Source organism: Schistosoma haematobium, chromosome ZW (genome assembly GCF_000699445.3).
Source record: "Schistosoma haematobium chromosome ZW, whole genome shotgun sequence".
In the NCBI taxonomy this organism is placed as follows: Eukaryota; Metazoa; Platyhelminthes; class Trematoda; order Strigeidida; family Schistosomatidae; genus Schistosoma; species Schistosoma haematobium.
In genome coordinates, this window is record NC_067195.1 from 20,948,048 (window position 1) to 20,972,569 (window position 24,522).

Sequence of the window (24,522 nt, forward strand, 5' to 3'; positions counted from 1 at the left end):
CCCTAAAGGTGGCTGTTCCCCCTGATATTGAATACAAGCCAATTATTAAAGATTGTGGATTTCCAGCGAAAACTTTTCCCTTCACGCTTGATGCATTTCAGCAACAAGCAATCATATGTATTGATAATAATCAGTCGGTGCTATTATCGGCTCATACGTCAGCTGGTAAAACTGTTGTTGCTGAGTAAGTTTTATACTAACGATTTTACTTTATTGGTATATATAATGAGTATTTATACATTCCACGTGATTCACCACTATCTTAAAAGTCTATCTAGAGTTTTCAGTAAATTATTGTTTATTTAATCGCGGAATCACCAAAACTCATCCAGTTCTCGAATCCTAAGACGTATTTCACCAAGACTACATTTCAAGTTAGACCTCAAAATTTTCGAGTAGTCAGCCTGTGGGTAATTTGTGCAAGTATGGGTGTTATTAAATATATATGCCTTTGGTTTTCATGTGTTATCTTATTGGGTTTTGCGACTAATATTAACTCGTATAAAAAAGTTTGATTTCCGCATAATTTAACTATGCATCAAGTTATTCGTAAATTGTCTCTACAACTAAAAAAATCTAATCCAAGTGCTCGTAATATGTATGAAACTTAGGCATTGGGTCAGTGTTAATCGTGTTGGTTCATTTATTTATTTATATTTCATAATGAAGTATTATCTTTTACTGGATAATATTTCGATCACAATTCATACTCATTTCAAGATAATTATTCAACACCTAGAATCGGTCTTCATGCTTTTAGTCGTTTTTTTCCAGTTTTGCTTAATCCGCCTATGTGAAGCAGGTGCAGAAGCTTTATTGTTGTATGTCTATTACCGTATTCGGAACTAACTGAAAATTTAAATTGAGCTAGAAAACCAAATGAAGATAAGACAGTCAAGGAACTAGTGCTTGAGGAAAACCTAACCTATTCGACCTTATATAAGTGGGTACGTGTTCATACGTCTAGATCAAATGTGAATCAGTAAGTTGGTAGACTAAAAATAAAAAAAGTAATTAGAAATAAGTATTAATACTTCATAGTGTTTACGTGAATTTATAGTGCTTCTAGTCCGTAAATCTTATGGTTACTAACAGATCCACTAACATTAACAGTAATAAGAACATATTCAGCATTCATAGCCAATCAGCAATCAGTTTTATCATCCAGTCATCTAATTTCATCAGGTAGAATAATTTAGTTTACCAAATCCCAAGGAGTTTGTAAGATTAAACACGCAGGTAAAGGTAAGTAATTAGAACCTATGAAATTGTGCCAACCATCAGAGTATAATTGCACTATTAGATATTTCCGAAATTTTGACTCGTACTGCGAAAATTATGCAGATTCTAAAAAGACTGACTCACAAGAACCGGGTCGTATATAAGTTAATAATTATCTGCACGCTTCTGCTGGTCCGAGATTACTGTCACTGTTGAGGGTCTTAAATCCTAAAATATAGTCTGGTTAGAAGAAATTGTGAAAGACTATATATTAATTTAGATGTTTTGTCCATTTAGTTGGCTTTCAATTTAACTCAGTATGATTTATGTTTATTTGACTTTTAGATTACTTCAGTATATCTTTTTGCTCAGTATAAGATTAATTACTGTCAATTAATGCAAAAATGTTTTTCATTTGTTTGACTTCTGTTCAGTATAATACCTAATTGTACTAATTCTGTGTTATGGTTGTTCATTTTGATAATTTCTTTAAATATTGATTACTGATTGTAATCTCTGTATATTGAATTGTATTCAAATGTGAATTAATCTTTTTGGATCTATAAATAAAGCTTCTAGACAACCTTGAACTTCAGTCCTCTGTCGACGGGCAGAGGAGATAAGGGTAGAAAGCAGTGTCGTTCATTGTCATTAAAGTTGAAGTTACAAATTATTCATACGTGTATTAAACGCCAATAATCTTTGTAATTTCAGTGAGTTACTGGACAGGATATTCCTCGGGAATTTTTTATTAGGAAAATGTTTCTTCAAACTCCATTGGATAATTGAAAGGTATTTACAAAAACGTAATCAGAGTGAGCGCATAATATTACCACTTCACTGTTCCAAATCCGCTACTAAGTTAAACAGTGTTCCCCAGCTGTACCATTCTGTGAAATGTTTTGACGCGGAGGTACATTGTGATGGAATAAAAGATTTATAATCCTTGAACATTTGACCAATATTTTTCTTAGGTTTTCTATATTGTCATCAAACTATCCATTTATCGCGTTATTTCAGATATGCAATCGCAACAGCATTACGGGAAAAACAACGTGTAATTTATACTACTCCTATTAAAGCACTTAGCAATCAGAAGTACAGAGAATTCTTCGAAGCCTTCCCGGAAGTAGGATTACTTACAGGTGATGCTACAATCAATCCCAGCGCTAGTGTACTCATCATGACCACAGAAATCCTTCAATCCATGTTGTATAAGTGAGATCGTCATTTTTACCTAACTTATTATTACTTATAATTATATTAACTACTTCAGTTATTTCTTGTAAAAGAGTAGCATGGCAGTAAGTGTTGGCAACATGGTCTTACGTAAATAGGTCTGTTACAGTTTGTGTAATGGACTCAACTCCAATCATCATACAAAACCGAATCATCTGGTCTTAGTGAATGCCTTCATAGACTACAGACTTACCCTTCTTACCCATAATATTGTTCTTGATTTTAACATTCGATGGTTCTATCTTATAACACGATCTCAGTATATATATAATCTACATATATCCTTACCTTTGAAGCATACGTATTATGATATTAAAATGTCTGGAAATGGAGTACCTTTTGGTCGACTGTCGGATATCTTAACCACCTAACTAGCACTTTAGCAAATCTAGTGACAAACATGTCACCGCTCTCTGTATTTAATTTGGCATACCGGCGACAGCTAGCAAACAACAGCTTAAAATACTCCTATTTTCCTTAATATAGGTTGCTAAGTGAAACTGTACTCCGGAAGTGAAAGGGTAAGCAATAAAGTGGTTTCTAAATTCTGGTGAACATCGTACTATTAAGCAGCAATTTCTTTATGAATTTTTGTTTTTGCTTGGTTAATTGGGCTCGAAGTTGGTAACTTTAATCTCCATATTCAAATGGCTAGCTGAACTTCATTCAAATATATAATTTCAACCAGGTAAATAATAGTAAGAATTAACCACTATGTACGTGTTGAAATGCTAAAACTCCCATCTATTGTGTGAAGGTTAATCAGCTTTAGCAAATATATTGTTCAATATAAATGTTCTCAAACTTAATGATAAGTCTTATTTTTATTTCCCAGAGGTGCTTCAATGGTGCGAGAGGTCGGTTGGGTTATATTTGACGAAATTCATTATATGCGTGACCCTGAACGTGGAGTGGTTTGGGAAGAAACTATAGTGCTTTTACCTGATAATGTTCGTTATGTGTTTCTTAGTGCTACTATTCCAAATGCTCGCCAGTTTGCTGAATGGATAGCTCACCTTCACCATCAACCATGTCACGTTGTTTCATCTGACTGCCGTCCTGTACCACTACGTCATTATCTATATCCTGTGGGTAGTGAGGGTTTGTTTCTCGTATTGGATGAGGTGAGATCTTGTTTGACGTACTTTTTTAAAGTGATATATGGTTTTTATTTTGAGTTAGACTCAGAACCGAGTAGCTAAAGTGGCAGATGGGAACTTGTTGGTCAAAGGTTAGATAACGATGCCGATCTCCAGAAACTTTGCACAAACCGCAATCTTTTTCTGGCTTGCACCCACTCCCGGGACGGTTATCGACGATATACTGCGTGGGGCTCCTACGATGACTCAAGTGGATACTCAGATTGATAACATCGCGATCAGCTACCTCTGGCATGGTCACATTCAAAAATGGTGCTCCTTTTGGTTTCCTCCAATCTTATCTTACGTCTCACTGGTCTACAAACTCATCGTTTCTAATGGATTGTTGTAGACGAATTGAGGGCAGCTTCCGTTGCAATCGAAATATCGAACCAAACTAGGTTCAAGCCATATTATTATCATCATTTAAACACATGAACATTGGTACAAGGAGGCACTGAACAGATATGCAGTTTGGATATTGCCCGGGAGCCCAAGCCGAAGCAGATGGTTTTCTTAGGGGGCCACGCCCGGAGCCTTCGACCTAAAGGTCTGATCCACAAGGCAGGGAGGCAACATCAGGAGATGCAGTTCCATGTTAGTCGGTGACCAACAATTGGTTCATATGTTGTTTGTTCCCTCAGGAACCTTTAGCGCAGCGCACCATTGGTTTGGAATCAGGATTTTCCAACTCCCCTAGGTGGATCTTCCGTGTCCATCAACCCGCTTAAAGTTCCGGACATTCGCTTTTCGTCCTCTCGATTCCGTAAACACCCCCACCACGAGAAGGCAGTGAGTAGAACTTTCCCGGAAGTGGTTGTATGCACGTGAACATGTGAGAGCATTTGGAGAGGGAGAGCTGACTCTCCCCACTCTCGGCCATACCAGATCATTTAGGGGCAGGTTCGAGGCTAGCTACAGGTTCACGAGAAGATGTGGATAAACATTGGCTGCAACTGCATAATGCCAAGGTAATGGGCAGTAAATTCTTATGCGGCTTTTCGAAACGTCCAGCTTATAAGTATAGAGTCTCCTCAAGCTCTTTATAATTCCTTAAATCACCCTGGTGTACTTCCACAAATTGAGAGTTTGATGATAAGCATAAATTGTGCCAAGTTTTTTTAAAGATCGGAAAGTTTGGTGGTCGAAGCATGCCAAAGAGTTGGAAGCCGCAGCTTCATCCGGTACTGGCTTAAAACTGTTCCAGCTCATCCAACCCCCTGACATCAAGAAGTCTGGTGTGATTAAAAGAAATCTATGAAGCTAATGGGATGACAATCATTAACGTCTAAAAGCGTCTTGGATGTTTAACAGAGTTTTGCGAGGAAGACTTCAGCTGATATTTTGCTCCAGAAACATCTATGAAACTGTCTTGTACTGTGTGTCTGGTGATGACTAATCCAGCGAACGGGGCCGAGGTTCTTAAAAAATTTCAACTTACGAAGAGCCATAAGTCACCAGGTCTAGACGACTCAAGAATGGTAGAGAAATTTCTTTCAGAGAACTAATTAGATTGTTTGAAAAGTATAGAAGACATAGGAATTCGACACCCTGCAGTGAAGCGATAGTTGACCCCATCTGTAAAAAGTTCAATAACTTTTGAAGGATAAGTGTGTTTTCGGTTGCATTCAAACTATTGACTCCCGTAATACTTCACAGTTTGTTTGAAATCCGTTAAAGATTGACTCTCTGTGTTCAGTCATCGTTGTTAATAATACAGAGGTCCAGTTCAGTTGGTATCATCATTTTGAAACACCGATTTCATTGGCTTGAACATGTGTTACGATTATCATCCCAGCGAATTCTATACTGTGTATTATTTAGCGATGCTAAGACGGGTTTTAAGAACTAGAGAGGTGATCAGTTTTTGATATAGCTCCATGGTTTGAAAGAAAACTTTAGAGGACAATCACTTATCTGTCCTTCGTGACTCCTTTACTTGGGTTATTGAAATAGTTCAATTCAGGAGCCTGAGATGATATCAAACGTAGCTCAAAACGAAAACCGATGGCAGTCCTGATGTAGTTTTTGACATTTTTGGTAAACATGAAGTGAGCTTCCTTAACAGAAAGAAGTCTTTTTAGACGTATTTTTAACCGACCTGTATCTCCTATCTTAAAGTATTCTTGTTCGCCTGTTTTTTCTTAGACCACACTCTCTTTCCCTCTTTTATTTCTCCATAACACTGTCTCTTTATTCTGTGGTTGTGTGGCCCTTATCTATACCAAATTTTATATGAATCAGATCAGATGAAAATAATAACCTCAAGAAATAAAACATCCATATGTATCAGAAAACAAATTTATTTAGTTTTTCGTGTGAACCGTAAGATTGGCAGTAGGTCGTATTAGGACGTTTATTTTCAATAATACTTATCAATCATCTTGTTCGAAGTGATAGAAAATATTGTCCATAAATCTTAGTAGGAAATTTGTTCAATGTATTGTTTATAATTTGATGTCCTTAACAAGTGGGATGTATGCTTTTATTAATATCCATTAAAAATCATTCTATGGTAAACTTTATAGAGAAGCTGTGATAGAATTTTAAAGATTTTGTCTGCAAAAATGACAATTTATTTATATTCCGAAGGTCAGAACATTTAGAATGTTCGTGAAATGCTCATAAAACGTGTCTTAGAGACAACTATCAGGTAAAAGGTTTCTGTGACCTGGGAAGATATAACATCCATTTATAAGTAAATAATATTTCATATATCTGCAGGCAAACGGTCGAGGATCAAAATAACGTGATTATAAATCAGGTCATTTGCCATATAAAATTAGTTAATTTTTTGGAAGCTCTATATTTAGATTCCGAGCTTGTTGATATTCATCGGCAAGGCATATCTGTAACCCTAGACAATTGATTCTTCCAAAAATTCTAAACGATGTCATTTAACAGCGTAGTAGGGAAAGTTACTCCCAAGCTATTGGAGCTAATTAAATCTTTCATACTCAAGCCAATTTTTTTCTGGCAGCAAGAGCTAAACTTAATAAGATTGTGAAATGTATTTCGATTTTATATACTCAGAATTATTTCTACGATCAAATCTAGTCTGAAAAATTCGATTCAGTGTACTTTTTAAGCGTTAGTGAACACTTATATTGAACAACTTTTTAAAAAGGTTAAATACCAGTGGTAAAAGCATCAAGGTGATCAAACTGAAACGTGTACTTTGTTATGGGAATACTGATATTTGATCTGAACTATTTTGAGTTAATGTAAGCCCCCCTACCTAAGCGGAAATGATTAGATAATAATTAATTATATATATCCTCGTCTTTTGTGATTTATATCAGCTTATTTAAATGTTTTCTTATAGGGTAAATATTTGGAGCAAAATTTTGAACGAGCTATGCGCTCGTTCCTTTCGGATGAATCATCAAATAAAAGACAAAAGTCACAAGTTGATTACAATAAACGTGGGTTACCTATTTTCTCAGAATATGTGCTCTAATATATATCTGATTTATCTGAAATCAATTTAAATCATTTTCATATACTTTAATTCCTAACAATTAAATAATATCAAGAATGGCGCATACTGTTTACACAAATTGTCATACTTCTTTACTGAGTTAAAATATGTTTAAAATTATAGTTGTTATGTAGTAGGCAAGTAGTGCCTGCAAAGTTCCTTATCATCCTTCATTACATAAAAATGAACTATTTATAATGAGTGTAAGTTATCTCGTATGAGTAGTTGTGGTATACGATGTATGTTAGCGTAACTTGATTTTAGTAATCATATAACGCTAAAAAATATGTCCAGGGTCATATTAATCACTGTGATAATCGTCTGTATTTTCAAAATTGGAAATATAGAACAAGTAAAGCTTGCTCAGGATATATAGTATGTATGTCAAAGGTATTTGGAAACATGTCAAATCAAAAAAAATTTTTGTCAATAACAGTGGAGTTTAAGATGAGTATGGGAATCGGTCACAAATTTCCTATTTATTGAATATTAGTTCAGTGCCAAAATGTGGTTAGTTGCACTCTATCCTATTTATTAAGAGTAACTAAATTCGCCAGTATCTATGGGGCTCATGGTGTCAGTCTTTCTTATTTCCGATAATTTCCCCGAAGTAGCTCGGATCGGGTAAAACGTCTGGATTGAGTCCTCTTAATCCATGAGATGTGTACAAATATCCCTGTCTTTATAATATTTTCCCCTTATTCTTGTATCCATAATTAGTTTATTAAGTGATAATCTAAAGCCTGGTAAGATAGTATTTGTTTAAACCAGTTTTTATTCTCTTTAGAAACATTTTCACTGCATACTATCTACAGAAGTTATGTTTACCAAATTCCACTAAGTGTGAACATCTTAAAGCTTTTTGTTTTCCAGTGTGCTTGTCAATTGAATATCAAATTGTTTCCTCGTTAGATTATTTTAATTGTATTATAGTTTGTATACACCATGTTTTTCTCCGGTCGTTTGTGTTGGTATCTAGTATGTATGAGTTACTCTGGAATGTACAGAACTTCAACTCATAACTTTCTAGTGTTGTGTCACTTGGGCCAATATCTTCCAAAAAAAGTAATGACTGTAACTAGTATTCTACATACACCTTACTGAATAGCGCAAGCATTTATAATACGTAGTTTCTGTGGTGTAATCACTTAATACGTCAAGTTATCTAACCAGCAATTAGTTCTTATATAACCACTTACATTATGCGCTTTCTTTTAGGTTCTGAAAATAATGTCATTCAAATTGTTCGTTTGGTCAAACATCGCAGTTTGGAACCCATAATTGTATTTAGTTTCAGTAAAAAGGAGTGTGAAATCTATGCACTCCAATTAGCCAAATTCGATTTCACTACTGGTATGCTTATTTTTTCAAAATTTTTGGGTTGTAATCTAAGTTTTCCATGTAACTTCGATCCCAATATTCATGATTATTTTAGCAATGTTTCATGGATTGATATTAAAAAGTATTCATTATTATATCTAATGATATTAGACTTCTTTTTCTATCTGGTTATCTTTATCGCTTTTTTACCCTATTGTTGTTCATAAGTAACAGTTCCGTTAAATAAAGTTACCTCAATTTTTTTTACATCCCTGATGTTCCTCACCAAGTCTTGTTTACTAATGTTGAGACCAGTTAGAAAGTCAATAACCCAGACAATTAGTAATGTAACTCTGTAAAATTAAAGTTAGGATTAGCATCTTTTTCTGTATTATGACCGTACAAAGTATGTAACTTAGTGACTTGAAATATTCCATAACCCTGTACAGAATCAAAGTTACTTGCGATTTTGCTGTAACTAGAAATTCTCCGTCATATACCTTTATGATTTTCAAAAGTTTTTCATATTTGATATCTCAACCTTGACCTTCCTCAGGTTTTGTTAGGTATGCAGAGGAATGTACTAATAATTATCGTGTTAAGTCGAATGGTGTCCTTGGACGTTAAATGGACATTTCCCATTAGTCGATGTTTGTTTCACATGTTAAATATTGTGTAAATGTTGTTTTCTATTTTTATGGTACGATGTGGTTTGTTTGTCTGGTATATAAATAGAGTATGTCTGAAATACAATGATTAATAACTCAGAGGCTGTGGCTTGCGTTCTGGACTCAACTGGCTGGGCTAGACAGGGGAGCGGGACCAATCGGGACTCTAGGTCGTCCTTAAGTGTTATACGTGTCACTGAATCGATCGATAAAAACGCTGCTTATCAAAACCTGCAGTCACAAGTTACAACAGGTTTCCCAATGTGTGACACACTTTATTTTTTCTTATGGTTTAATGCTTCTGATCTTATCACCTTTATTATTTGTTGGTTGACAATTTCTGTAATTATTGTTATCGGTTTTCTGTGTATAGATGCAGAGAAAAAAGTCGTTGATGAAGTATTCCGCAATGCAATCGATGGTCTTTCACCTGAAGATCGCGCATTACCACAAGTTGAGAGTGTCTTACCATTGCTTAAGCGTGGTATTGGTATACATCATGGTGGTCTTTTGCCTTTATTAAAGGAAACTATAGAAATATTATTTTCTGAGAATTTAATTAAAGTAAGCCTTCATTTTATGTCTGTTTACACTTGTCTTGCAACATCTGTATATAGAGGGTGTATATTAGTATCAGTCATGTGTTAGTCTTTCAATTTTATCATTAGTAAAAGATTCTAGTAATCTCACACTTACCCCTAGTGTTGTACTTTTTACTATCGACACATTGCTCGTACTCTATTTTATTGATCGAGGTGACTAGTTCCTATTTTATATTTATCTAGCAATCGTCTGTTTCGGTCAGTGCACAATAATCACGGAATATTAAAGTATTATGAACGGTTCAAGATACTTAGTGGTAATCTATTATGAATTCATTGAGTTATTATCTGTTGATCTAAATTAGAATCCATGCATGCAAGCAAAGTTACGAAGACTTTACAATACCAGTTTTAGTACATAGACTACGTGACAATCAGGTTGTAAGAGTTGATCTAATCAAAGCTTTTATTCATGAACATGTTAATTTATTTACTTATTTCACGTTTGTATACGTTTATCGATTGCTTTTTTTGTAACACAAAGATGAAATAATCAAGATGAATACCAAAGTGGTGGAAGTAGTAGTATCAGTGGTAGTAAAAAGGATTAGGCGTGGAAGTATGCTTTACGAAAATAGGAAGAACTCGTATAATAATAAGTATAAAATAATTTTGACATTTAAGATTTGTGAGAGAACAAAGAGTGAATACACCACTGACATTGTGACCTATTCCGATCTATCACTCAACGTCTATAATCACCGGTCGCGGTTATTGAGTGGGCCATTCGCGGCAACATATACCTAATCTCAACACTGGTCACTTGGTTGTTCCACAAAAGACGGGAAATTCTTCAAAAATACATATGATCAAAACCTGCAGCTTCACTATGTCTTCTACTTATAAAGGTCATGTTTCATGGCCATAAAGTAATATAGCTCAGTGTAAATGCTCTTTGGTTCACAGATGGGAGATCTCGCCTACACCATAAGTAACAAAACTTGGCAAAAGCCAACCGAACCATCTAAATTCATGTCGTGAATTCGTCAGGGTAATAAAATATATTATTGTAAATGTATGTCTCAAGCAATTTTTCGGTAACTTAATTTCACTCAATATATATAGTGTTATTAACTCGGAAATTAGATTTCTGAGGTTTCCTAAGTCAGCATCATGGTATATTAACAAGTGAGTGGGTTTCTAAAGACTGTATTTATCATTACTTTGATAATTATTCTTTTCAATCATTTGCTGTTAACCCTACATTTTTTGCTTATTGTTTTATATGGATATTTAGTGTTTATTTGCTACAGAAACATTTGCCATGGGTTTAAATATGCCCGCTAGAACGGTCCTATTCACCTCGGCTCGTAAATATGATGGACAGTCTTATCGTTGGGTACGTAGATACAATCTTTAAGTATCTAATTTGATATTTGTCTGTTTCTGAATTTCTTTTAACCATTGAAAATCGATACTAGGATATTATTGAAAGACAATACGACCACAGAATATGTTGTCATTATGTGTGATTAAATTATTTGTACCGAAGAATATCTCACGTTCCATGACTAATTTCTTCCTGTTTAACCGGCTTATTTTTGTGTTAGAATTCTTCTTACCTATACTAAAATATATGATGGAATGTGTGAAATCAAACTTCGAATAAAAGTTTTGTGCAGATATTGTAGATAATTGTTTTTACAAACCAACTAGTTCATATTTATTATATATATATATATATTCAATTATCAAGACGAAATAATTTATTCACATCTTTAGTGTATCTTATATAAAACGATTCTGTTGTTCTTTTTTCATTCTTTTATTCTCGATAAGTTTGGCAAAGTATAAAGCTCTGAGATAATAGTTAATTTTTAAGTTTAATCATAAACCACAGTGGTCTACATCGAGAACCTATAAATTTGGTTATGATTTGCTTTTAGATGTAAGCCACGAATAACCTACTTATATTTTTGTCTTTTTTCTTTAAAGATGTACATTTATTGTAGTATCTTGATTCGTTAAACACCGTACTTGGATTTCTTCAATAAATGTGACTGCTGTTAGTTTTACAATCACAAGTTGAAACTCGTATCTTAAGAATACTCTAATTACCTGTTAAAATGTAGAGATTAATGTGATGAACATATCAGTCTGTCTAAGTATCTTTAGTTTGAGTAGTTCATCGAGTCGGCCCGTGATATAAAAGTTAACCTAAATTTTCTGGATTACTTTAGTTTCAACCTCGATATAATATCTAGCTGTTTATCCATTATCGTATAAACAACACGAAATCGCTCAACATTCGTATGTAGTTATGCATTTTCTGGATATTCCTCATGTATTTTGTTAATTCTAGTTTTTGATTACCGGTATCAACGTATCGTCCCTTACGTTTGATCGAATTGCGAAGCAATTAGTGAAATAATAATAAAATACACTGTAATTTGTATCGCAAAGTGGATCAGTGGCCTAGTCGTTCGTACACTCTGTTGTCAAATAATGGACTACGGTTTCGAACACTACCCCATCTCCGGTTTGTGGATTCAGTACCAGTAGTCTTCACATCTAAAATATGGTTGAAAATTAAGTACACGAATCTATACTTGCCGAATAAGTTCCATCCTAAAGTTTAAACTGGTTTTTATCAAAGTGTAAGCGAATGAATGATTAGGAAATCAGTAGTTCATTCCATACATAGTGAATGTACTTTCTGGTATTTATTCTCCATTATATACAACCATTAGTCCGTATTTATCTATTTTCCGTTGCTTCTATTATATTAAATTACTTATAAATGTTACAGTTTGAACTGATTCACGGTTATATCACATTCTACGTTAACAAAAAAAAATTCAAACTTATTTCCTTATCACACATTGTAATCTGTATGTTTGACTATTATTAATATGTAATCTTCTGATCAAGTTTGTTACTTAAGCACTTTTATCTAACTTATACTACTTTAGTTTTCCAATGTCTTTATCTCCTTCTATAAGAACAATTTATAATGATCAGATAGATTGAATACCTTTGTTTTCCTGTATAAGGTTCCTATCATTTTGATTTTCTGTTTCTCTGTCAGATGAAAATTTTTTCGTATATCCATAACGTGTATTTTGTATAACAGTCCGCTCTATTCGATCATTGTTGTATAAGTGGACATACGAGAGTGGAAAAGCAAAACACATGGTGGTATCAACATTTTACGTCAACTTATATTACCAGGTGATCTTTTTATGAGTGCAATAAAACTGCACAATGATTGTTTATATTTATAACACTCCAAAACATTACTTTCTATGTTGTATAAGTTAAATAATATCTAGATTTAGTTTCTTTCATATAAAGGGTTAAATACCTAAAAGACATAAAATTGAGTCGACTGTGATCAATAATTTACTGAAGTAACCAAATGTCCTGGGCGGGAGAATATTATAAGACTCCCATGTAAATAAATGAACCTGATTAAATTCAAAAGTTTGTATATATCAAGTCTATCGTGTTTATAAAAATTTCATAATTCCCATTACCAAGTTGCAAATCTATAGTAAGTAAAACATTTTAAATAGCTATTAGAATATTATTAAGGTTGCTTGCTTAAAAACCAGACTGCTACAACACCGATAATATACTGTGATAATTATTGCGTCTGCTGTTTAGAATTAAAGTAAGTGTTTGACTTTCATTGTCAAAACTGGATTCTTATGGATATTCATATTATGCTGTCGATCCAAGATGAATAAGAAATCTTTTTATATCGAATGCTTATCATTCACAAAGAAAATATTCATATTATAATTTCCTCATATCTATGAACTAACAAAAATCCATTGAGTGAACTTAATAAAATGAAATACATACTATATTTGACAGACATTATATTACTTTAGGGTTTCATTCCTCACAACTTTTAGCAGTTAGAAAGCAAGCCAAATATTAACCACCAGTTCATTTCTGTTAAAATTTGTTCTTTCATTTGTAAGGACTTCAGTCGGTGCTACACAGCGATTTGCTAAGTGTTGAGAAAAACATCCAACTGATAGTTTGTAATTTTCCAATCCAAATAATTTGATGACTCAAGCTTCATTTTAACTTTAATTAACGTTGTTGAGTCGGCTTTCGGAGAACTTCAACGGAGCCTCCAGAGGCCCAAAAGGAGCCAAAGAGTCCTAGTCAATCACAGCACGAAGGAGCATTCTAGAATTCCAACGTGGCGTGCTACTATTGGTCAGTAACATAATATGTCGTTAACGGATTGGCTGAAATATGATGTTGATTTAACAAATTTCAACATCTATAAATACCCATGCTTTCTGTACAACAATGAACCTTGGAGTAGAGTATTTTCTCTCATACTTGCGTCTTCTCTCTGGTGTTCAAGTCGCTGTGTAGTTCTAGCGTGCGGGTCATCGGAATAGCTTAGGAAATAAATATAGCGTTCAGTCGACAAGATTTATCAAACGTTTTCCACATTTAAATACTAATTCAGTCAAACTTCGAATCATCAACTTTTTATCTTGTCAGTAATCGACTCACTAACTATTTACTGGCTCTTCTGTGAGACAGTTTATTAGGTTGTCTTAAAATACATTGGCTGTTGAGTGCTATAGCTACAGTCTTTGTTTATGCACTATACTTTATTTCCATTCTTATCAGATATTTCTTTTTGAAAAGTTTTCGTACTAAGAATCCACTTAGACCTTTTCTGGTGACCGCGCCTATATCTTACTTGTTACTGCATTTTGCCTGGCAGTTGATATCAGCTGTTTTCCCAGTGGAGGTATTTGGTTAACGACTATTTCCTGGCTGACTTTTACTCTTGACCATCATCATCATGAAAATATTTATTTCGAATTAATTGGAAGCATGTCGTTATATTTATCTGGAATCAATTATGAATAAACCCTATAACTATAGAAGTTGCAGATGTGTGGAATTTTAATGAACAATCATGTCTTCTATGGTTGACTGATTACTCCGTGATATTGTTACCGGTAAAAAAACTGGAGAAAAGTTTTAGAGTTTATAAAGTTTATAGAGGGAATAAATGACCTACGGGATATCGAGTTTCTTTCCTTTCTCTTTACGTGAACATCATGAGTATATACTCTACAGCAAACAGCTTTTCAGTGCATTAATTTTCACTAGCTATTTTATTGATACTGATTGGTTGTAAAAGCCATTGTTCAAAATATATTAGTACCCTTATAACTAATATTTTGTTATTAATTATTTCATACAGATAACATCAGGTGAATATATTCAAATGTCTGGTCGTGCTGGTCGTCGTGGTAAAGACGATAGTGGTACTGTAATTCTAATGGTTGATGAAAGTATGACTAGTGAACTAGCTCATCAAATTATGATGGGTCCACCACCCCCACTGAATTCAGCTTTTCATATCACTTATAATATGCTGTTAAATTTATTGCGTGTTGAAGAAATTAATCCGGAATACATGATGGAGAGAAGCTTTTGCCAATTCCAAAATTTTGCCAGTCTTCCTAATATGTATAAAGGTAGTGTTGATTTGATACAAAACTCAAGTAGAATCTCAGTTTTATTTGGATAGGTTTACGAGTTGTTTATACATTCTTATAACTTTATTCTATAAAAAAGACTTTGAACTATGAATAGTAAAATAATTCATTCTTTTTTCTGTGGGGACGTCTCCCGGTAAACTCATGGAAGCTCTGAACGAGCCGAAGATATTACATCCAGTCATCGTTTGGAAGGACATTCCGGAATCTCGACATGCAGCTTCCCGACTGGGCATATTCTAAAAACCTACATGCGGATTGACTGATTATAATGATGATTTTGTTTGTACTAAGAACTAAAAATACCCGAGCGTTTTGTACCGTATTTGACACTGGTTAGGATAAGATTCCATTCCACTCGCCTTCTTTCTTCTTACTTGGGACTTGGAGAGTTCAAGCGTTCGAATTTTCATATTGTACTCGGTATAGCAAAAATTCAACTTCGAGATAAAATATTTCTATTTTGATTCACCAATGTCACAGTAAGCATTTCATTGATCTATCCGCTATTTCGATGCTGGTGACTTAATTATTCAAAAGTTACTTCGATAATCTCCATTATGCTTGATTTTTATGGAGAAAATTGTAACTTTCTTGTTAATTTTGAATAATTGCTACTAATTTTGATGTTGCAAACATTAACCGTTACCAGTTTTTTCGTTTCAGGCGTCAAAACAACTTATCAGTTCGTCTTCCTGTCATGTGTCATCAAATATCTTCCAAAGTTTTTTTAATATTTCTACTGTAAATCCCTATGCATAATTCATTTTTGTCTATCACTGATAAGCTTAATATTCTAGCTTAAGAATCGGAAGTAAGTGTACATATGCATAATTTGGTATGAACTTGTAACACTAAAGAATTCAATATAATGTTACTTACAGTTTCAAATTCACACTGTACTTGTTTGTCTTCTCATATGAGATTACCTTTTCTTATTTCCCTACCTGATTGAATAATCACTTTCTTAATGATTTTATTCATCAAACTCATTCTTTTTTTTCAAGTAATATAAAGCTGGTTTTTATTATTATATATTTTTGTTGCTGACAGTACAAATTGACAGAGCAGCTAAAATAGACAGTTCAAACTATTATCGTGGCAAAAACTGCTAATCAATTTAAACGGATACTTTGTTATATGGAATCAAACTTTGTTGATACCTTTGATTACGAAAATTTATCAGTATTCCGAAAGTTATATCATTTACATTATACCCACATTAGATCTTATTTACTATGGTAGACTCAAAGAATAATATCAGGTTATCGAGTGATTTGTAATTACTACTACAAAACGGTTACAAAATATGCTAATTTACATAATCACTAATGTATGTTGCAATACCTTACCTCTCTCATTAGTTATTTCCCCACCACCCTATTTCAATGAAGCTTATTTCAAAATGTAGGTTTTTTGAAAATGTTTATTTTTACTTTTAGAATTGAATGAATTACGTGCCACTTATGCATCAACTGTTGTTGATGATGAAGAATCCGTCGAATCATATCATCAAATTCAATTATGCTTCGATGAACTAGTTGGACAGCAGTGGCAGTATATAAGACGTCCGCAGTACATAGTACCTTTTCTTCAACCAGGTCGTCTTGTTAAAGTAAGCGTGGATATATATATATATATATATATATATATATATATATATATATATATATATATTCCGAGTTGACTAACTGCAGATAGTAAAATAATTCCAAGAAGTTGTCTTTAAATAGTAATTAAAACTATGCTGTGATCATCTGTACCATGATAATCAAATTGATCAATGAATCATATACAGTTATTAAGCTGAGCGATATAAAACTAGTACACTATATTTAATGTCAAATTTTCCATGTAGTAAATTTTTGAGATGTTTTTTCGTATACGAAAAGAAATGTTTTGGAGCTTTACAGAATGAATATTCTCCCGTAACTGTGTAACAATTGGTACCATTCTGATTAGAAGTTATTAAATCTTTTTACTCTAGATACGTACTTATATGTGGAATCTTTCAAAAATGGTGTTTTCAGATTTTATTACACACGGTTTCGTATCATAAATGACAGTTTTTAACTAAATTTAAAGTGATGTAATCAAGACGACATTTTACTTTCAGTAAATTAGTCTCAGAGTACACTTCTTATGTCACATAACATGAATGAGTTTGTCGATCATTTGTGGTATTTTCTGAAAAGTGGTGTTATGTGTTTTTTTAATTTTCCTTTCTCCACTGGTTTTATTGTAGATGTGTAGAGGTCACTGACGAGGAAATTTGATGTTTCTTCAGTAGATAATCATGGAAAGACTAATCCTAAAAATTGTATAACACTTTGCCAGTTCGTCATGCCTCGAATATATCTGGGTGATTTTTAGTCATTTATTCAAGTCAAGTGTATATTGTTTATGAGGAGATCCGTTTTCAAAATATAACAAATTTATTTAAAATGACTATTTTTTTTATAGAAATATGCATCCCATAGTATAATTAGCAATGATTAAAGCTTTTCACTTAATTCACATAGTGTGCCTAAGATAATTGTTAGAGTCTATAATAATAATGACCAAAGATCTTAGTATTCTTTACGTCTGTATATTTCTTTTGTCAAATTTCTATTAATCTCTTTTGTCATAGATTGTTGTTCAATCCATCTCATACGGATGGGGAGCTGTGATCAATCTGAAAAAACGTCAGCGTAAAGACAGGTCATCTACACCTGAATCATTTTATATACTTGATTGTTTATTATGCACCAATCCATCTAGATCGAATTCAGAAGAATCTGGTTGTGATTTACCTAGTGGGAATCCAGTAGATAACTCGGAAATTTCAAATTCAGTTACTGCTACTGGTAGTGATACATCACCGATGGCTGAGATTATTCCTGTACGACTAGATTGTGTTGTTGGTATTAGTGCTGTACGTTTAGTTGTTCCAAATGATCTTCGTTCAAAAGAGGCTAGACAAGGTGTTTTAAATGCAATAGAAAAAGTGAAAATTCGTATGGGTGGTAGTTTACCAGTTTTAGATCCTATTGCAGATATGCACATTAATGATCCACGATTCCTGGAAGTAAATGAGGTAAGTATAAAGAAATGTGTACGTTTATTTTGAAGCTTGTTGTGACTTGATGTCCGACTTTATCACGTGATTTATCCACCAATCAGAATATGACTTATACAATCTTAGCACTGTGCCAAACCAATGACGTTCGACCGGTATGAGCAGCCTAGCGTCCTTATTGGTCCTATGTCCGCCTAGCCCGTCCACTTGAGTCCAGAACACCAATACCAGCTTCCACTACGCGAATCGAATAATTTATTTCAGACATACTGGGCTTATATATCAACCAAACAGACCCCAACGCACCATAAAATAGTAAATAACATTTGCGCACAGTAAAGCCAAAAAGTGGCTGTGAACGTGGGAGGCAGTAGTCAATAAACTGAACATAGCTTAAGAACCGTAAATCGTACAATAATAAATAATAGGTCAAAATAAAGCTTATAACAAGGGGAATATAGACATACATAATCTAGTTACTGAATATTTATACCATAAGAATATATAAATAATAGTAGTCCATTAATAAGCCTCAGACGTTACTCGTAATGTAATCTTCACTAGGATATAACAAAGCTAGTTTTGTTACCGAATACCATCGGCAGGAAAGAGTGGCATTCAAACTAGGAAGTACTGGGTAGCTGCATCGTCTTTTGGGGCTTCTCAGTAATGGACACTCATCTTCACACTGATGTAGAACTGATTTGAAAAATCTGGACAGCTTGAGCTTATAACCGTAGTCTATGTTTATAGACGTTGAGTAATTTCTTAAGTCTCAATAGTTGAGTTCCACTCATCGTCCATTAAATTTAGGGTTATTCTATATTTCAATGCTTCGGTCCTATTTATTCCCGTTCAATATATTTTTTTGTAAGTGGGTCTATACTTAATGTTTTAATCTGCATACAAACTGAGTAATACATTACCTCACAACCTTGTGATTTTTTTTTTATGTTTTAGAAAGTTACTGCTTTTCAAGAGAGACTACAGCATCATTGGCTTCATGATGACCCACGTCTTTCAGAACTTTCGAAAGTTTATAGAAAGAAAGAGCAACTTCGCAAACGTATCGATGCTCTTACAGCTAATCTGAATAGTAAAGTTTCTTTAATTCAATTGGAAGAACTATCGGCTCGTAAACGTGTATTAAGACGATTAAATTTCGTTTCTGAATATGACGTAATTGAGTTAAAAGGTTGTGTAGCCTGTGAAATCACCTCGGCAGATGAGTTATTATTAACAGAACTTTTATTTGATGGGGTATTCAATAGACTGTCGTCTGAGCATATTGCAGCATTACTTTCTTGCTTTGTATTTGAGGAAAGAGCTTCGGAAATGCCCAAATTAACTAAGGAATTATCTGATGCTCTGCGTACATTACAAGTAAATCATTGTCGATCATATTCTTAGTACTTTTGTACATCGTTAATAAGTGTTTATTGTTGAGAATTTTTAAAATCGTATGAGATAACTGTCAAACCTTTTCCTGAATTTCATTTGTTTTGCACTTGTTATTCGCTTATTATGAAATTATTTTAGATTATCATCAGTAGTAATGCATTCAGCTTCCAACCAATACGTCTCAAGTTCGAACCCCATCTCATCGACTCGAGTTTGGATAGCTGGGTAGTATCACTAGCACACACACAAACAGTCTGACTCAAAGATGATTACGTAAACATGTTTTTTTAAATAATCTACAATACTACATGTAAATTGTCGAAATCTATACATCTTGCTGACTAATAATAATTCTGAATCTCAACATCTCTCGTACTCTTCAGAGACTGAATTCAGTATCGAAGTTATGGTTGGAATGAAATTTGTAATCTTTCAAATTTGTTCAAATATAACCCACTATTTTCCAGTTAATTAACCTACTTTTCACATTTTTCTCTTTTCTGAAGACTTATCTAAGTTTTAATGGTTAAACACAGAGATATTGGCTTCCAAGCTATCATGAAAATTATGTACTGTTGCTGATAACGTTAAAATCGGGCTTCTAAATAACTATATGAACAACTCTATTTTTAAATGCACGAGTTGATTTAATTTAAAATATCAAAAATTAGTTCATCGTTGAGTTTTCTTTTCAGCGTATTCATTTTCAAAACTATTTAAACTAGCTCTTAGAATAAGTGGAGTTACACATGTAAAACCGCTAGTAATAACTTGACGAGATCTCAACTTCTTGAACCGATAAGATCATCTTAGAATTTCTGTGCGAGCCGAGTCGGTCTTTCATCATGTTAACTGACAATTTTACCACCTGATTTCCATCATTTCCTTAAATATAACTGTAATTTACTTTACGGTCTCACATTTTGTAATAAACACTTGACTCCTCATCTTGATGTTTAAAGTTTAACACCCAGTTTACTTGCATATGTAGAGTTAGTGTAGTCATGTCGTCACCGTTTGTGAGCGATAGCCTATTGGTTAAAGTACGCTACTTGTTACCATTGAACTATGTTCAAATCACCTTCCACCTAATTCACTTTCGAGATACAGTTATTGTCACGTTTCCTTGCTCACAAACTAACTGGATAACTGTGTATACTTTTACTTCAACACTGGCTGTTGTTCATCACTTTTTATATATAATTATTTGTAGTTAAAAATAAGCTATACATACATAGTAACTCAACTATTTAACGTTTACTTAGTCATGCAGCGCATCACTAGATCCCGAATTTTCATCAAGTCCGTGTTTTATTAAATTATATCTTCCACAAAATCCCGAGATTCAAACTGTAACTCTGTCTCTTTACAATTAAGATAGTTTGCTAGTGGGATTGTTGTTCCTGTGTTTCAAAAATATTCCAACTGTAACTCACTGACTTCATATAAATTAGTGTTTCCCTCGATATCCATGAGGAATATTAAATTGTGTTTGGGCGTTGCTTGCGTTCGTTTTTATGGTTAGAAAAAGGAAATTTTATTCGTTTTACTTTTTATCTCGATTAATTCAATATCTATTTGTACACAGGATACAGCCAGACGTATTGCACGTATTAGTAACGAATGTCGTCTCCCAGTTGATGAAGATAATTACGTGGATTCATTTAAACCTCATTTAATGGATCTTGTTGATGCATGGACAAGAGGAGCATCCTTTGCTAGCGTTTGTTCTATGACAGACTTGTTTGAAGGCACAATTATTCGTACATTGAGATTACTTGAAGAGTTATTACGACAAATGGCTAATGCAGCTAGAACAATTGGTAGCAATGTTTTGGAAAAGAAATTTGTTGAGGGTTAGTAGTTATTGTGTCTTTATTTTGTTGCATATTATGACATGAAGTCGTGTACTGAGTAGTGTCAGCTACATAAATTCTAGATGTGTTGAGCCCGTTTTCAGTGTAAAAAAATTGAAAATATTTACAGTTATGGTGCTAGTGATGCATAATATTTGCCAAAATCATGTGGACGTTTCAACTCGTTTGTGATTCCTTTTATCGTAAACGTGAGAAACACTTCGAACTTAGTAGCTGCACTCAAGGTTATAGGTTTACGTCTTTAATAACCAGCATAATCGGGAAAACTATTATAGTGTTATTTACACGATTCATTGAGGGTCAATATTTTTTATTTGATTCTTTTGACTCATTTCAACATGAAAAGGGTTATGCGTAGTTTGTGCCGTAAATATACTACTCAAATAAGACCAAAAGATAATTTAAGACATAGTTTGCTTTTTATCTAATGGCCTACCGACTTTGATTGCTTATGTTTTATTTGACTCGAACAATAGGGAAATGTGACATGACCTTGCTTTTTTTCTCTCCAAACATCCGTCGACTATGATAAAGTATGTGAAAATGAAGGATATTTGAAATTATTAGTATGAATTGTCTCTATCGACTACTTTTTGTAATGTAATCTAATAAAAATTTCTTATCCTAATTGTTTTCAATATATTTTCGCTTTTTGAAATGATGATTTTCTGCATTTATCTCCTTTTTGTTTTAGCTATCGAAAAAATCAAACGGGATATTGTTTTTGCAGCTAGTCTTTATCTTTGATCAATGGTGTTTACTGCATGCATTATTTCTAAAGATTATTTGTACTTTTTCAAATACAATACATATACATGTGCGTTGTGCATGGCACTTTTTCTGATTATTGATAGTCCACCTAATCAATTGACACATTCCTTTACCGGTATAATCTACCATGTTGTTTCCGATAATTTCTAACCTTTATGTAAATTTGAAACTAGGTTGATGCGATGGTGATTATGAATTTACATGTCGTACTTGTAGCGTTTCAGTGGCCTCCAGATGAATTCAAATATTTATTACTTGGCATTGAAATCTTAGGCTGTAACGCAGTTGATTATTTTTCAAGGTTTTAGCATAAGTTGTAATATATTAATAAGCTAAACCAAAATAATCAACTGAAAGACACTCGCAATCGCCTAATGTCCCGATATATAAGGAGAGGTCAAAATCACCACCATATACGGATTACTTTGACTAATATAGCATATAAAATACTAGCCTCAGTAATTATCGGGCGCCTAGGACACGTGAACTGCAAACACGAAAGAATCAAGCTGGCTTCAGATCTGGTCGTGGCTGCATCGACCACATATTCACCATTCGTCAGGTTCTAGAACACAGACATGCTTATCGGCGTCCGACAATGGTGGTCTTTCTTGACTTAAAAGCAGCATTTGACTCTGTAGACCGCGAGATTCTGTGGCAGTGTCTGCCATTGAAAGGCGTACCTCAGAATTACATAAACCTTGTGAAGGCTCTTTACTCGAACACTACCAGTCGAGTCAGAGCTTATGGCGAACTGTCATCTGCTTTTGTAACCTCAAGTGGTGTCCGTCAAGGCTGTCCACTTTCTCCATTTTTTTTAACCTCATCATAGACCTACTGATGTTGATTAACGCTTCTGTCGACTGAATTTTCTGGCATTGACCTCCTTCCAGGAGGTCCACTTATCGACTTAGAATACTCAGAGAATATAGTCCTGTTTGGTGAAGACGCTGATAAAATGCAGTCTTCTAGTAGCACTAAGCAACAATGCCAGGAATGTTTGGAATACGTTTCTTCCCCTCTAAATGCAAACTGTTGCTCCAGGGTTGGCCTGAGCCAACACCTGAACTCAGGATAGGGAGTGGAGCAGTCGAACGCGGTGACAACTTCACTTATCTTAGAAGTCTGGTCAGCCCTAGTGGGTTGGTATCTGACGAAATCTCAGCACGGATTCAGTAGGCTCGTTTGGCTTTTGCCAACTTACGTCACCTATGGAGAAGGCGAGATATCTGTCTACCAATTAAGAGACGAGTATACTATGTGGCAGTTCGTTCTGTTCTACTTTACGGCAGCGAAACGTGGCCATTGAGGATAGAGGACACTCGTAAGTTACTAGTATTCGACCACAGATGTCCTAGAAATGTTGCTTGCATCTTCTGGGATCACCGGGTAAGTAGTAGTGAGGTTAGACGCGGGGTGTTAGGGAATGATGGTAAATCAGTTGGTGAGGTTGCAAACCTACATCGACTGAGATGATTAGGCCAAGTATCACGCATGCCCAAACACCGATTGCCACGACGTACAATGTTGACTAGTGTTGGAGACGTTTGGAAGAAAGTTAGGGGTGGCCAAAGCCAAACGTGGCATCATTTCTTGGAGTTTAACTCCTAGTCTCGATCATGTTGGTAGATGCAGACTACTTGGTTGGGGTCCGCCTGACGATCGTAACCAGTAGTTGGAGACTGGATGACATGGCTCAGAATCGACCATAATGACGTAGGTGTCTATACTGTCTACCTTCCCCTAAACTATGAGGTTAAAATTATTTCGTATCCTTCTGTACTATATCCTTACATAAGATCTTTTATATATTACATCAGTGAGTTAACTGCTTCTATCAACCCAGTGTTTGTCTTACTGTGCTAATGAGGTGCGGCAACTCGGACCGATTCATGTACTTGCCTGGTCTTACGTTGTAACTGACTGGAAGACAGTCATCGCATTTTCAAGAAAGCAAACCAGAACGGCTTTAAATTCAATTAATCTGCCTAACATGATTAGTGTTGGTATGGTACAAAACATTATTTATTTGAAAATTACTGAGCGTAACTGATTATGCTAGTGTCGCGATGGAGAACTCAATAATATCACTTATCCATTCAAGTCATTCACTTCAATCCTTTCTTTTTAATCATATCAATCCAGTTCTGTCATATGATGATGGATAGGGTAAAACTTTTGGAGGGTTAAATATTCTTAATAACGCAAAGATAGGAGGCGGAGATGAAAGTATATGGACTTCCAAGAAATGCTTTT

The 24,522-nt window shown here is 34.2% G+C and overlaps 1 protein-coding gene across 1 annotated transcript in view; it reads left to right on the forward strand.

Annotated features, from left to right (window-relative positions):
• Positions 1-23,070, forward strand: part of SKIV2L2_1 (Exosome RNA helicase MTR4) — a 33,826-nt gene extending 10,756 nt beyond the window's left edge. Inside the window, exons 3-15 of the mRNA XM_051210678.1 lie at positions 9-184; positions 2,242-2,439; positions 3,296-3,584; positions 6,925-7,024; positions 8,299-8,433; positions 9,442-9,632; positions 10,908-11,009; positions 12,699-12,841; positions 14,859-16,771; positions 17,789-18,235; positions 19,178-19,600; positions 21,207-21,474; positions 22,190-23,070. Of these exons, the coding sequence (XP_051070695.1) occupies positions 9-184; positions 2,242-2,439; positions 3,296-3,584; positions 6,925-7,024; positions 8,299-8,433; positions 9,442-9,632; positions 10,908-11,009; positions 12,699-12,740 (1,233 nt within the window). The 3' untranslated portion in view covers positions 12,741-12,841; positions 14,859-16,771; positions 17,789-18,235; ... (1 more) ...; positions 21,207-21,474; positions 22,190-23,070. The remainder of the gene's footprint in view (positions 1-8; positions 185-2,241; positions 2,440-3,295; positions 3,585-6,924; positions 7,025-8,298; positions 8,434-9,441; positions 9,633-10,907; positions 11,010-12,698; positions 12,842-14,858; positions 16,772-17,788; positions 18,236-19,177; positions 19,601-21,206; positions 21,475-22,189) is intronic.
• The last annotated feature ends 1,452 nt before the right edge of the window (positions 23,071-24,522 follow it).